Source organism: Belonocnema kinseyi, chromosome 2 (genome assembly GCF_010883055.1).
Source record: "Belonocnema kinseyi isolate 2016_QV_RU_SX_M_011 chromosome 2, B_treatae_v1, whole genome shotgun sequence".
Taxonomy (NCBI): domain Eukaryota; kingdom Metazoa; phylum Arthropoda; class Insecta; order Hymenoptera; family Cynipidae; genus Belonocnema; species Belonocnema kinseyi.
In genome coordinates, this window is record NC_046658.1 from 62,938,121 (window position 1) to 62,954,548 (window position 16,428).

General features: G+C 33.0%; 1 protein-coding gene and 1 long non-coding RNA gene across 3 annotated transcripts in view; one reads left to right on the forward strand and one right to left on the reverse strand.

Annotated features, from left to right (window-relative positions):
- LOC117167527 overlaps nt 1-16,428 on the forward strand; it is a 117,915-nt gene that overhangs the window by 38,267 nt on the left and 63,220 nt on the right. The window lies entirely within an intron of this gene.
- Nucleotides 10,299-16,428, reverse strand: part of LOC117167526 — a 24,868-nt gene continuing 18,738 nt past the window's right edge. The window contains exon 2 of the mRNA XM_033352528.1: nt 10,299-11,449. Coding sequence (XP_033208419.1) covers nt 10,635-11,449 — 815 coding nt within the window. The 3' untranslated portion in view covers nt 10,299-10,634. The remainder of the gene's footprint in view (nt 11,450-16,428) is intronic.

Consider the following 16,428-nt stretch of genomic DNA (forward strand, 5'->3'; position numbering starts at 1 on the left):
TATTTTAATCATTAATAAAATAAATTATTTATTTAATTAATTTATAATTAATTTAATTTATTTAATTCTTTTATGAATACATGGAGTTCTGTGAACTCCATAAATTCCTTGAATTTCATCAATTCATTCTACTTAAATAATCTTTTAAAATTCCACTTTTACCGTGTGTCCTGAGACATACACATTTTTTAGACTATATTTTTATTTTGCCCGTGTGCAAAGTTATGCATCTCTGAAGTGCGCATGCGCGTACTTTTCGTCGATTCGCAAATTAGACATGTTTCAAAGTGCGCAGGTGCCATAATTATTCCCGCATAGGCAGTTGGTTTGAAGTACTTTGCATATCATTTAGAGGCATTGAAGTCCTCACTTTCGAGGTTGCTTTTGCAAAATAGTATATTGTGCAAGTAGGGAGAGAAATAAGCGACTTCGATGAGTGTGCAGTTTTTATTAAATCGCGAATATATAAAACATTTGACAATTATTGTGAGTTATCCAAGATTCAGTAATAATTGAAGATTATCTAATCAGTGAAAGGGAAGAGAATTTGAGAAGTGAAATAGAAGCGCGGACGCGAAAGATAACGCCTAGGGCCGATGGATCGATTTGGGATGCTTTTGTTCGCCTCTGTTCTACCATTCGACTTAGCTATGGACACTGGGGGACGCAAGAGTGGGCGGTAGGGTGGTTTTTGGGACGGGATTTCACGCTAAGAAGTGGCTTTATCTTGGTTAAGCCAAAGTGCATTGAGCGCGCTTCCCGCGTTTATTTATTCCAATCTGCAAGAACCCCTCATGATTTGCCGACAACAATGCGACATCTATTGAGCTATTACACGCTTAAATGGAGCCTTGACTGCAGTGGCGTGCTCTAGTCTTGTCACAACTACAGTGCGTTGTAACATCAACAATGACTAATCCTTCACCAAGTCCAATTGTCCACCCAGTCAATTATCTTAACACTAACTCAATTTCTCTTAATGCTGTTTCTATAATTAGTTTTCAATTATAAATTATTCATTAAGAACACTCAATTGGCAAACCCCAATTTGCAATACCAAATAAGCAGGAAAATTAATTTAACGCTGATTATTCCAAAGGAAATTTTTAACGGTAAATTTTGTAAACAACATTTTTAGCACATTACTTAATCAAATAAATCCGTAATACTACATTTTCTGAACGCCATTTGTTACATCAAGGGTCACTACTTTCAGAACTTAAAATCTTAAACATCCATTATCAAGAACAATTTGCAAAATCCAAGCAACATATTTATAACAAAATGTATGTTGAACCAACTTTTAGCCCCTATTTTTCTTAACTATATTTTTCACAACGATTTTGATAAGCTGAAATCGCATGCAGTTGCTGAAAAATGTATATATAATGAACAAAAAAGTTTTATGTTTTCTGTTACTTTTACAAAAAATCGGTTTACAGAATTTAAATGGTTTGTAATCAAAATTTAGCAAACATTAACACTAATTTTTGGTTTTAGTGAAAAATATTCAGTTGAGCATCAATGATTCTCGGGCTAAGAATAATTTTGAAATTACCAGGGAATTGGAAACAGTGTAAAAATAGAATTCAAGTAGATAAATGGAAGCTAGATCCTCTTATTTTCATCACAATGTGGGTTATAATTTTTAGCGGTTAGAGATCTTTAGGTTAATTTCTACTAATTACCACATTCACGTAGCCATTATTCTACCTCGTTGCGGTTTATTTTACTGCGGTAGTGCTGCTACTATCACCGTTCAGGTACCACAGATGTTGACGTACCAATCGTGCTAATTACTCATCCACTATTGAACGTGGTTGATTCTGACCTCGATTGGATAATCCACTAGTTCCGTCGCTCGTACATCCTGCAACTATTGCCCAATCATTAGTCGAATTTCTACATGACCTAATACAAATCTGACACCCGCAAATAGAACTTCGATCCCTTTTTCATTTAAAAATTTTCTATTATTTTGGGATAGGAATTGATTGGAAAGAACGGACATGATAAAGGATCTATAGAAAAATAAGATCCAGTCCTACCATATTTTGTATGGTATTTTTCTTTTGAAACGTGCATGTTTTTCTATCTGTTGCGTATAAAACTTTAACACTGTCTTAATTTCCAATAATTCTATTATTTTCTCTCCTGTTTTATCAAAATTTATTTGAAGCTATCACACAAAATTGTTTTAACACAATTTGTAACACCAACCTTCATTGCGTATCATAATCTATCCCATTCTCCATTTGTAAAACTGGTGTTCACTTCTATCCAATTTTATTAATCTGTATCGAATTTTATTTTATGACTTTCTTCAAAAGAGCTATGCAATTTAACTCTACCGGCGTTTATTCTATTGTTTTAATTTCTACATAAAACTCTTTTAAAGAATGATATCCTTCTCCATTCCTTTTAACCACATTCCGTACGATATTCTTCTTTTTAAAGGTGTATGGTTCTCTATGTCTTTTTATCACTTGAATTCTGTTTTGTTTTTTATTTATTTCTACCCTTTGTCGCAGGAGAGTTAGAGTTCACCAAGTCCACTTTTGAATACTTTTGAGGTTGAATTATTTTTATAATTAGAGTGCAACAACGAATGTTAAAATGTACATTTTGTTTTGATATTCACCCGAGTAAAAATGCTTCGACTTTAGTTCCACTTGAATTGTCCCCAATCAGAAAATGCTAAAGTCGAAAAGTTCGACTTGTGCATGTCTCAGTTTAGAGACGGAGCCAGACTTCGATTTATGTCTTGGAGACAAGTTCTGACTCTCATAAAAGCTAACAAGTATTATACTAGTTTCACGATAATACCGAAAATGGTTTTGTTTTTTCACGCATTTCTAAAGGCTTAGGATATCCTTCTAGAGAGTTACCATTTTTATTTTTTGTTATCAAATTTTTAAGGGTTATAATAGTTCAGACCCACAAATTCTTAATTTTTTAATTGAAAATAATCAATTTAATAGTTCCAAATTTTTCATTCATCAATTGTAATCTCATTTAAGAGCCAAAAAAGGTTCGACCATCTCAGCCAAGACATGGCTCGTCTTTAGACAAGTAAACGTCGTCTTAGCCCAGACAAGGCTCGACTGGAAACAAGTAAACGCCGTTTTACCTTTTGTGGTTATAAAAGTAAGACGAAGGCCTATATCTTGACTCAGTTTTAAGACGCAGCGAGACATTGATGTCTTGGAGATGAACTCAAGACATAACCAAGTCGAACTCAGGTCGAAGCATTTTTACTCGGACAGCTTATAGGTCAGTAAAATTATTAATTGAAAATATCGATGTTAATTTAGTTTTAGGATTATATTGCGCCATATTTAAAAAACGAATTTTTAAACGAGAAAGGGGAGGAGAAAACCAGTAGCTAAATTAAAAATGATACTCAAATATTGTATTTTGAACCTATTTTTTTTTAATAATGTTTTTCAACGTACGAATGAATTACCTAAACGTCTTTGTCAACCATTGGATATTATATCTTGTGGTGAAGTTACATTTTGAAAACATCATGAAAGTCTACAATAACTATAAAAGTACCGTTCTTCGTATTTCTAAACAATCAATTATTTTTGAGGTTAATTGCCGAAAGGTTTATCCCTTAAGCAATGAGATTTTAGAAAAAAAATCAAAACCCGCCTAAAATTTATATTTTTTTAAATCAGGGAAACCATAGAGTGTATGAGCATACAGAACTAAGAGAATAAAGGAGGTATTTTTATTATGGGCATCAATTTTACACGTTGTTACAAGTCGCGCCATAGAACATGCGACTATGATAAAACAAGCCTTCAAAAATTGTTTAATACCATATGTAGAACAAGCACAAATATTTAAAAACATTACAAAAATATTTTTTTTTTACTTTTGATTGATTGAATTTTGACTTTACAGTTTCAAAACCTCTTCTTACTATATTGTATTATAAAATAAAATAAAAAGTTATTGGACATTTTGTAGAAAGTGTTGTGCAAATCAACGTTTATAAATAAAGTTTTAGATATACTAAAATCTTCAAAAGTACAAAATTAAAAACGTTAGCCTAAATAATGAATATTTAGAATAATTGACCTGTGTCCTTGGGATCGTAGAAAAACACTGCAGATAAAAATTTCAATTAATTTTTTCTAACAGGCGCTATTTAACTAATCATTCATTTAGTATATAATGATTAGTCACTGATTACTTGCAATGAATTTTAATTTAAAGCTGCATTTTTAATGGCATTGAATTTACATACTGTTCGAAAAGTGTGACGCCAAAGTTCAACTATTTTTTTAACCTTCCTAGCGACCTGCTGAAAAAATATAAAAATATGTTACATGTGTCAAATTACTTGTCATTGGAAATTGAAGTGAGCATCGCTTTTCTTTTCTTAAAAATAAAATTCTAAGAATTCGTTTCTTAAAAATGTCCAAATTAGTAGTATTTCCTATTTTTTAATTTTTTTGGGATTTTCTCAACACCTAAATGGGGTAATTTTTTGAAAGATAAAAAAACGAAAAACGATGCTTACTTTGGTTTTCAATGACGAGTATTTTGATACCTGTCCGAGTAAAATCGTATCGACTTGAGTTCGACTAGGTTATGTCTTGAGTTCGTCTTCAAGACATCGATGTCTGGCTGCGTCTCAAAACTGAGTCGAGACATAGTCCTTCGTCTTACTTTAATGGCCACGACAGTAAAAACAGCATGTACTTATCTCAAGTCGAGTCTTGTCTTAGCTGAGATGATGTTTACTTGTCTCACGACAAGCCTTATCTTGGCTGAGATGGTCGAACCTTTTTTGGTAACATATTTTTATATTTTTTAACCAGTTCGCTAGCGAGGTCCAAAAAAGATGCGAAAAACAGTCTATTTTGGCGTCGCTCATTGTAATTGAAGGAGATAGTATAGCTGAATTCCAAGAAGGAGTAAATCGGTGTTTGTAACGAGGTTACGCCACTGTCGGGGTCTCGAAATGAAGGGTGGGGGTGTGAGTGGAGCGGGGTTGGTTATTTCACGGTCCACTCGTTCCACTCACACCCCTTACAGGAATCCCTTTCCCAAATCCACCCCGAAGAATTAATTCAAGAGAATCGTCCGGCAACCGACCGACAGTGAGCCACCTCTACGAACCTTCTCTTTCTCCCTCAGAACTCTCAATCGTCATTGTCAATCCAACTTCTCTTGACTTCTGCTCTGATAACGTTGCCTCCTCTGTTTTACGAGAAAGAGGGGCGCTGCCTCACAGGATTTCCCGATAAGAAGTAAGACAAAGAGAATCGTACCTAATCTCCGTTACGCAGAAGCGCCCTTAAAACGAAAAAGATCTCATCTTGATCTACTTGAAAGGAAGACCTTAGGGGAGACAAATTATCTGCAGGTGCTGTGTTTAAACTCTTCGTAAATAAAAATAAGAAACTCAAGTGGAAAATTCAATTCGCGTTCAAAAGCTTTTTTGCAAATTGGAAGATAGGATCTAGTTCTTCGTTGCAATTATTTTATTAGTAATTTATTATTGTACTTTTGGGTCGTGACATGCTTTTGAAATTTTCACTAATTAATTGTACATATAGCCAATTTATCTAATTTGTCCTGATATTAAACTGTAGGCGTAACAAAAAGGAACAGTTTGGTCAATTATCTTTTTGAGCGACATCATAATCCAAAGTTGAGATAGATATTATTAAATTGGTATGACATTGCCGAGCGCTCTGGGTAATTTACGGTATCGGGAGCAGCATAATTAGGTACGTAATGAAACAACTATGAGCGTGTTCGAATAATGAGTGTTCAAACCTGCCGATAGAGTGAATAAAGAGAAAGTAATGCACAAATGCGATTTCGCAAATTAAAATTAAGATATTTTTTTTTTTCTTGTATGTCAAATGAAGTGGCTCGTATAGATATGAATGACCTTACTTTGGAACGTTTAAAATCTGTCGACTAATATAGCATCATTTGGATTTCTTGAAAGGCAGACAGAAGTAGCAATTTCTAATTTAGTCATCAAAGTGAGTTTGTGAACGATTTTCAGTCAATTGAACGTAACCGCTTTGGAACTGAAGACATAGCCATTCTGTATTTTACCACCCGAGCGATAAGTCCTCCGGAGGTGCGTCCCCAGCCTCAAAGCGAAGAATATTCATCACCGTCCAACCGCCTAATGATCGGGTAATGGTTCTTCGTCTGTGCCTTACACTTCTGCTACTTTCTTGGTAAATTTACCTGTTTTAGCAACCTTCATTCAATATAATTTATATTTATCAAGAGAAAAAAAGTTAATCTGAAGACTGAAAAGAAATTAAATTCTTAAATCAGAGAAATTAGTTTGATTAAAATATGCTTTTCAAAAATAATAAAACGAGAACTTTGACCAACAGCATAGGTGATACATTTGGAAAGGATTGAAATCAGTAAGAAAGGTATTTCTTATAAATGAAATTTTACAATCTCGAGAACTTTATTACTAAAGATCAAACTAAAACAATCATTCAGTTGTTCCTACTTTGTATAAATACTGACTCTGTTTTGCTTTAACCCACTCAGTAGACCCACTTTCTTTATACAAATATTCTTTTCTTTCATAAACTACTTATACACAACGAAATATTTAGAAATATATAAAAATTTGAATTCGAAAAAGATATCAAGAAAATACTATGAAAGAAGAAGACTGAAGCCGTAAGATAGCTGTTTGAAACAGAAAGTATTAATTAGTATTTATCTGCTGAAATTTTTGTAACAAAAACAGGCTTTTATTCCATATATATCAGAAAGAACACAATTGAAGAAAAAAAGCATCGTTTGGTAATTACTCGGTGGTTACAAAATAAAGTGGGTGATACTCAAGGGCTTCGCGTGAATACGCTGAAGGCATTATTTTTTTTGTCTCGGTAACGTGAGGGTCAATCTGTGAGTGATCGCTACCGAAGGTTTACAAGCGTAAAGTATGGCGTTTATTTTACAGAGGAACGTCCAGGACGATCCGATACGAATTAATTCATTCTCCCATTCGTTACGTACACTTACAATGATATTTCTGTACACACATTCGTAGCCACACCTATGCACAATGATACACATACACACAACTTAATTTCTACTAGCATTAAGCTTGAATCTACATTTCATTCTAGCGATTCTTTTCAGCTCCTTTCGAGTGATGTTCATAATGTTATGATACATGGTTCGGTTGATATCGTCAAAGTTATCGAGAAACATATATTTTTGGTTTTATGTAAATCTGATTGAAAATTTCAAATAATTAAACCATCTGGATAATTTTTTTGGATAGAAAGAATACTCGGAATTTGATGAAACTGAAGAATATGACCAACTGACTTTTCTTATAGAAATTATACGCCATAAAATTTTTGTTCAAGTTTTTAAATTTTAAAGTCATAACTTCCATGAAAGAATTTAATGTATTATTTATAAAATTTCTATAATATATTTATAAAGGAAAAGGCGGTGAAATTGTAATTTTCTCAAACCTCAATTACACGCGCGATTCATTTAAAATAATAAAAACCATTTTTTCTTAATCCTTGACTACATACTTATAACTTTATAAAAATCTAATATTTCCGTGTGATTAATTCCATGAGACATCGAAATTGAACAAATATTTCACAGATCTTCCAAAGAAATTTATATGTCAACCATTTCGCATAATCTGTAAGAAAGATAGTACACGAAGATTTTTTATATAAGAAATCTCGCGAAATTTCATATTAAATAACCACAATTTAATAATGATTGAAAAGAATTTTGACGGCTAAATCGTTAATAATTTTTATGAAAGAAATTTAAAAGAGTTCTGACGGCTGATTCGTTCATAATTTGTGTGGAAGAGATTTATAAGATTTTTTACAAAAGTAGTTCAGAATAATTTTTATATAAGAAATATTAATTGAACCGCTGGCGACCAAAAGGGGACACGGCCGGATTCAGCCTGAGAAGTATTGTCCTGAGTGTCAATTTTAAAAATCTTTCTAATTTCAATTTTAAAGACCGATACTTGTAGAGAATTTCAAGGCGCATCTTTTTTCCTTTTGCAAAAATTTATAGGTTTTGTAGTTTTTGAGATAATTGGTAAAAAGTGGATTTTTTGAAACGAAAAATTCCAATCTTTTTTCACTTCAACTCGCGCTAATTTAGCCAATTTCCATCATTTCCCGATTTCCCCAATGTAAAGTACGTGTTTAAGTCTTCTGAAACTATCTAAGAAAGAAAAACGAGAATATTGTAATAAATAAAAAATTTATTAATTTTTATTTGAGGCAATGCAAAAATCATGAATTTTAACCTTCAAGCGCCTCGTTTAGCAAACGAATTTTAAGCTACGGAAAGCTTTCAGTGAGACAGTTATTCATTAAGGTTCAAAGAAGTTTTCTGGAAAGCTTTTCAAAAGATTTAAACATGTACTTTGTGTTGGGGAAATCGGGAAATGATGAAAATTGGCTAAATTAGCGCGAGTTGAAGTGAAAAAAGATTAGAATTTTTCGTTTTCAAAAAATCCACTTTTTACTAATTATCTCAAAAACTAAAAAACCTATAAATTTTTGCAAAAGGAAAAAAAGATGCGCCTTGAAATTCTCTACAAGTATCAGTCTTTAAAATTGAAATTAGAAAGATTTTTAAAATTGACACTCAGGACAATCCTTCTCAGGCTGAATCCGGCCGTGTCCCCTTTTGGTCGCCAGCGGTTCAATTAAACATTTCTGTTTGTATAAAATAAATTCTACGGAATCCGCGTGGGACATCTATGAACCTTTGAAAAGAATCCTTCCGAAATTAAACCAGAATTGTGCAAGAATTTGATAAATTTTAAAAATTTCTCTATGAGTATTAAGTACATATAAATTCCGTGGGAATTCTGAAAAAGCATCATAATATCCAATAAAGCTACTTTCTATGCAAATTTATAATATGTTAGAAGAATTTTCATGAAAATTCATAGTAAGGCCCACAAAATTTTATGATGTTATTTTGGACTCCTGAAATTCTAGAGAAATATAGATTGAATTAAATTCCAATTTAATGAAAATTGAAAAAATCGTGAACTTAGTCCTAGAAATCGCGATGCTAATTTTCTTGCTCTTTAACTAATTTGAAATAAATGTAGTAGCATTTGATGCTATAAAATAGTAAAAATAAATAACTTTTTGTTGTTTAATGTTAATTTCAACATATTTTTTAACTATATATATTTAAATTAAAATCCAGTTTCACGACTTTTATATTTTTGTATTGATTAAATTATTTTGCAAAAAGTATTTATCACAAAAAATCGACAAGTCCGTCAAATTGCATCATTTTGTAATGAAAAATGCATGTTAATCTCCTATTATCCAAGTTTTCCTATATTTATTTATATGAATTGCACGCTCTTGTTGTTCACTCTTTTTTCTTTGGTCAGCATTTTGTATTGGCATTTGCAATAAGGTCGAATAGGCTAAGTGTGAAAAAGGGATTACTGAGACAAAAAGAATTTTTGGAATGAAAAACAAATCAGTGAATAGATTTTCCTTTGCAATATATTAAGTATATCTTTTATTAATTGTAAGAGAACCGTGGCTGTTATTAGTCGTTAATTTAATTAAGTACTTCTAAAAAGGAATTATATGTTTTTATAACATTCTTATTTGTAATTGCGTCATCTGGTCTTCTGATTTGGTTTTTTCCTAGACATAGAATTTTTTAAAATTATTTTCAGTAATTAAGAAAAATACTGTATTTTCCTAATATATACTTTTTTTTCTTAAATTTCATACATTTTTATTATCTTCAATGATAAATTAGTGTGATATCTGTTTTTTGTTCTTTTTCATTGTGAAATTTAAACATCTGCCTACAGTTTGAGTTTGGGTTTGAGCAGTTAAGTAGATAATAATAATAATAATTAGAAAATTACAAGAATTTAATTTATTAATTTTATTTTTAATTTATACGTAGATTCGATTGTTCAACCTTGTAAAATTGAGATATTACTATTTTTTGCACGCATCTCACTTGCCCTTCATGAAGAAAAATTTGATATCGTTGACAGAATACTCAAGAAAATTTAAAATATTTTTTAGGCACGTTTTTTTTTAAAGAAGGAGCTAATTACAAGTGAGAATTTCAAAGATAATTTTGTAAAAATGTTAAACTAGAATCTTCCCAATTATTTCAAATATCACTAATCAAAGTCTACCTATGTAATTTCGTATCACACTGAAGCCTACCGACCTTACTTACAAAGTTCCATATTTAAATAAATAAAAAGACTAAATAACATTTTCTAATAATCAAAATATTTCAAATTTTCAATCAAATTTGATCTGGACTTGATGCGAAGTGTAATATAAGATCAACCCAAATATCTCGAATTTGTGTAACACCACCATCATAGTGATGTATGAATTAGAAGTCACAACTATTCTAAGAGACAAATAATTTTAAGTAAAAATGGCCAATATAAATAAATAAGCATCTCTGAGTAGATATATTCTTCAGTAGAGTCTCGCGTTTCAACTTTCTTAAAACTCTTCCTCTCAAATCAAGTTTTCCATCCAAAAAAATTATTTTGTCCCTTTCCTTCTACTAACCGATGACATTGATGATGAAAACGAAAAAAGTTCAGGTCGCTACGCATGCGGATGCGTATGTGAGTGTGGATGAGAAGAAAGGGTTAAACCCGACGATGTGGTAACAGGTTGTGGTCCAGAAACCGATACAGGTGTCGTTGATAGATGGTGCCCAAAAAAGGTAGGTCCCGTAGGAGGATAGGGCGACGGGTGGTAATACCCTGGAGGTGGTGGAGGGGGAGGAGGTGCATGATGGACATGACTATGAGAATGGGGATGAGAATGTGGATGCCCATGTGGATGTGTAGCAAAAAGGAAAGCTGGTGCATATGGGGATGAATGTGAAGGTGTCGTTGGCACTGTTGGACTGTTCACATCTAGTCCAGGATTCTGTTTCTTCCACTTAGTTCTCCGATTTTGAAACCATATTTTCACCTGCGTTTCAGTGAGGCTCAAAGAAAGTGCAAGGTTCAAACGTTCGCAGACAGAGAGGTACCTCGTGGTCTTGAATTTGTTCTCCAGGGCCACTAATTGTTCATAGGTAAAGGCTGTTCTTGCTCTTCTTGGTTTTCCGCCTGTTCCTCCACTTGATCCGTTATTTTGACTACCTTGACCTTGGCCTTGACAATTTTGACCTTGACTTGGAGTCCCGCTTGATGAGGAGGAAGAAGATGAGGAAGACTGTCTTTTTTTACAATTAGAAGGGGTTGTCGTGTTGTTTTCTCTGCTGATTCCCGATGTTTCGTGATCTTCTCCCACTCTCATTTCTGCATCTTCTTCCTCGTCTTCGACGTCTTCGTCCATATCCTCTAATTGGTCTGGACCTTCGTCCTCTTGGCCACTCCCGCAGGCAAATTCACCTCGCGAGTCTCCATCTGGAAAAAAATGTGAAATTTGTAGTTTATTATCTATCATAAGATTTATATTTTGTTAAAAAAGTATTGGCTTAGATTTATCGTCAGTCTTTAACAATTTAAAACAAATTGTTTTTTTTTCTAATTTCAGGATTTTCACTCACTTGAATTTAAATTTGTATAAAGCTGGAAGATTGTAAGTTGAATGAACTCACAAAATTCTAATATAAAAAAACTTTTCAGTTTGAAAATATTCTAACTTAAATTATTTAAAATGAAAGAAACTTTAAGTTTTGCGATTTGATTTAGATTTATTCCAATTATTCTTTTCATTAAATTCGCAAAAAAATTTAGTTACAATAAATGGTGATACATTTGTCACGCTTCTCCCCCTTTCCAATTCATTTAAGCACTGTAGTTGTGCAGATAGTCTATCCTGTGGAATTTTAATTTGAAAAAGAATGTTTTACTATTATATGATACAAATAACCGGCTAACTGTATATATTTAAAATTAAATTGTAGTAAATTAGACACAACACGTCCCCCTCTCCACTTTTCTCAAATCACAGAATTAATATTATCTATTATATCTGTATCTACTTATAATTTAAGAGAAAAATAAAATAAAACTTCATTCGTAATTCCCATTTTCTGCTCTAATTTTAAAAGGGAAATAAAAATAGAAATTTTCTGTAAACTTTAAGTGCCTAAATTTACCCCAACCGTGCATCTAGAGCTAAGAATACAAGATTTCGTTTTTCCTATCAATAATCCCTGATTAGAAACATTTTAGTTCATTAAAAGTATATAGAAGACTTATAGAGGTAGTTGGAAGCCTCATCTTGATTTTAGAGCTTTTTTTGTTCTGCTCTTGGTGCATAAAAGTATTTATAAAGAGGTATATTTTATTTTCATCTAAATAAAAAATGTTGAGTCTATTAAGATATCTGTGGAGACTTCGGCGATACCTACCCCCTGGCTAAACTCCCACCCATTTCCAGGAGACCCCTCTGTTTTTATATCCATTTTCGCGGGTAGAATCAATTCAACGACACCCACGCCTCAGTCACACCTTTCATAATGCAAGCAGTTGCCCTCTTTTTATATCTTTTTTCGAAATTACAGTCATTCCGATGAAGCAAATCCACTTAACCCCCTTCTCCCCATTTTACAGGTGCCATTCTGGTTTTTCAATATCTTCCTCAGAAGTAGAGTCATTTCAGCGAAATCCACCCCCAACCACATCCTGCCCCATTTTCAGGAACTCTACTTTTTTATATCCCGTCTTAAGGATAGAGCGAGTTCAATGACACCTTCCCCCACTTCCAGGGATCCTTTGTTTTTTATTTTCCTTCTCGGGAGTAGACGGACTTCGGCGATAATAATCCCTTAGTGGCATACATATAAAATAATTGCTTGAGATCTAATTGAGATATAAATATTAAAGCATTTGTTTTTTGTTTTTCGCAAAATTCCTTGTGAAATCAGCATTAAGTATTTATGCTAATTAAAAAAAAGATTAAGGAAAATCCATAACATGAAAACTATTCGAGATATCGATTTAAAAGTCTTATATTCGTGTCTTATGCCAAAAAGTCCTATCGGAATTCATATTAAAAATTTATGGAAATCAGAAGGAAGTAATTAGTTTTAACAGAAAAAATCGATATCTCGAAGACTATTCAAGAGAGTTTTTCAAACAGAGTTACCAAAAGAACAAATCTTGATTCTTTTTCTTCAAAAAATGAAATAGCGACAGCAACGGAATAATTTCCTCGTTAAATTTTCGTATAAAGCGTGTTTAGTGTAACGACTTTCACAGCAAAGGAGTAGCGCTCAATGGGTTTCTAGCGCTGTGGCTCTTTTCGATTAATTCGTTTACTTTTCTTGGTCATATCCAGAGTGGATCCCAATTGAACTTTTTTCGCAATACATTCGTGGTTCCGCGGTCGTTCTCTCGTGCTGCTTGCAAAAGATTCGAATAGTACGAAGCAATGCGAAACGAATGAACGGTCGGCCAATCCTTCTCTCTCAATGAGTGAGAGGGTATTGGAGATTCAATCAGCGCCCAGATGTCCCGGGGACAGATATTCCCTGGCCCTAGCCCGTGGGAGTAGCAGGCACAAGGGTAAAGGGGCAATGATGGTGAGTTGGAGAGAGATAGGACGAGGAAGATAGAAAGCGAGAGAGGAAGATATAAAGAGAGCTAGGAAGATAAAAAGAGAGTGTTTGAGAGAAAGAGAGGAAGAAAAAGAAAGATAGAAAGACTTTATCCGAATTGGCGTGGCTCGTGGCCCATAGCCCGTAGCCCCACGCGAGAGAGAAATACGGGGGTTGGAAGTCCTAGGGGGCGACGGATCGAGAAGGTTTACGCCGTAATGGGATTTGTATCTCGTTAACGCGCGATCGTTCTTGTCCGCCGTATACAGGCCGCCAAGCCCACCTTCTCTATTCTATACCTGCTCGACGCGACGCCGATTGATTGTGTCTAATTGAATTCCCCATTCTGTATTATCTTTCTCTACTGTCCCGTTTTTTGCACCTGTTATTTATTTCGCCTCGGTATTCGGTTATCATTCCTCAACTCCTATCTCCGATTTCGTTTCCGATTGTGATTCCAATTCAGTGATATCATTGAAATCAGTGGTTTTTTCCGAATGGGATTTCACTTCGACAACATGATACTTTTATCAAGATTGTGTTTCAGCCTCTTGACTACTTGGAACCTTCGATCTCATTATGTCACTTGATTTACTCGACATCCCCCTTCTCCCTTCTCTTCATAAATATTTTATTCTTTTCTTATACATTCTTCTTGATTTTGTTTATCAGGTTACATCTTGAACCAACCTCGCAAGATAAAGTGGATTTTATTGTGGCTTGAGCATTAAATTACACTCATCGGGGGTAATATCCATGAAATAGAAGTTAAATTTTTTACAATGATGTTTCTTCCGCTTTCTGGAAATTGGATTCGAACCGTAATCTTAAAAGTTCTGTATGTAGATTTATCTAAATGAAAAGTTGAAAAAACTAGCATGGCATTGTGCCTTATTTTAAAATGAATAATGAATGTATCAGTTCTAATTAGGATCTACAAAATAAACATATATTCCCCTAATAGGCGACAAAATTCACGCTTCTGTACCATATATTCCCTCAGGAACGTTGGAGGAATTTTCCCTTCCGCACATTTTTCTTATCCATCAGGATCGCTTTGAGTGGCCAAGACCATTAATCTTGCTCTGGTGTCGCGACGTGATTGAACGTAACGAAGAAGGTCACGTGCCGGGACTTCTTCTTTACACTTCAATGGACACTGAACGTAGCAGGAAAAACCTCTCGTTATCAAGGAGCTGAGTAATTAGTCATTTCTAGCTAAGGTAAAAACGAAAGACGATGTGACAAGTTCTTCGTACATCAATTCGAAACGATGTGCTAATGAGACATTTGTGGATACTATTGATTTCTTTCCTGGATAAACACACCTGCGTCTTTGGGAATTTTTCATTTATAAATATGAAAAGAACCTTTTCTGCTGCTTGAAAACTTGTCTGTGACAAAAATGCATTGTGAAACCATTTTCAAGATTCAGGAACCGAAATTGGAAACATAGAGAAATTTTAGTTTTTAATTTTCGATTTCGATTGCTGGGTCTTGGCATTTTTTTCTATTGTATTTTTGTGATAGGAAAGTTATCGAGTACCTCAAAAAATTCTTATTCTATTGATACATGTGCTGAGAATTTTTTTCGAAAACATGGGTGAATTAAATAGTAATTATCTCTGAGAAAATGATTGATTCAAATTCAGAAAACATCAAGAAGATTTTTTTACTTCTAAGATGGTAAACAAAATTCTACTTAACGAAAATTGTAAACCCCGTGAACAAGACATTATTGAACATTGTTTGTTGTGCGCTGGTAAACAATCTGAATTTCTATCGATTTAAAATAATTATACTTTTTTATGACACCAATACGCTTCTAGTTCACATGGAAAGCATTGCCGATTTCAGAATTCAGATAATTATTTGTAAGATGCTTTGAAAAAATAGACTTAAGAAATGTCAGCAATTCATTTTTAAAAATGAGATCTAAAGTAACACTACGATATATGATACAAGAAGAAAATTGGTATCTTTGTGCTGCAATTGCCCTTTAGATTTTAGAATATTACAAAAGAAACAGTAAAAAAATATTTCTTTCATTTATAAGAAAAATTTAATCAGAAGAAACTTACCTTGCAATTTCATATACAAAGAGAAACAGGTAAATCACTGGTTAAAATATAAAGTTATATCTACATTCCATACCTTTACAGAAAAAAGGTTGCGTGCAACTTACTAGAATATTTCGTGACAATTAACTTGTTAAAAGGAAGTAGCTCTATTCTTTAATCGAAACATCATAATAATTCATGTTTGAGGAATATTTTACTAATTACTCATACATTTTTTTCAGTCCGTAAACTATAGAAAAACTCATTAATTTTAAAATTAGGCCCACTTTGAGTCCTTAAATTTAAAATTTAACTAAAATAAAATCAGAATTTCTATATTTATCTACAATAATCCAGCACATAGGCACATAGTGTTTTATATAGCATGCTGAATTTCACTGAACCTAGCCGGGATTTAAAATGTCAACATGTTACGCGTTTTATTCGGATAAGAAATTATAATTTATTTTTGTGTATAATACATCCATAGTTAAGATTGAAAACCAAATAATTATGCAGTATATAGAAATTAAATTTTATATCAGAAAAATATAATACTCGTACTCGTGCCATGATTATACATCATGGCACGAGTTCGAGTGTAATAATGCCATTAGTAATAATATTGAGATTATTAAAAATACACAAAAATATCGTTTTACAAAGGTCTAATATTTTAAATTTACACTAAATATAAACTTATAATATGGTAAGAATTTGTAAGATTTCTGTCAACCACTCCACTCTTCTTACGTAAGATTTTATATTTTCTACTTAT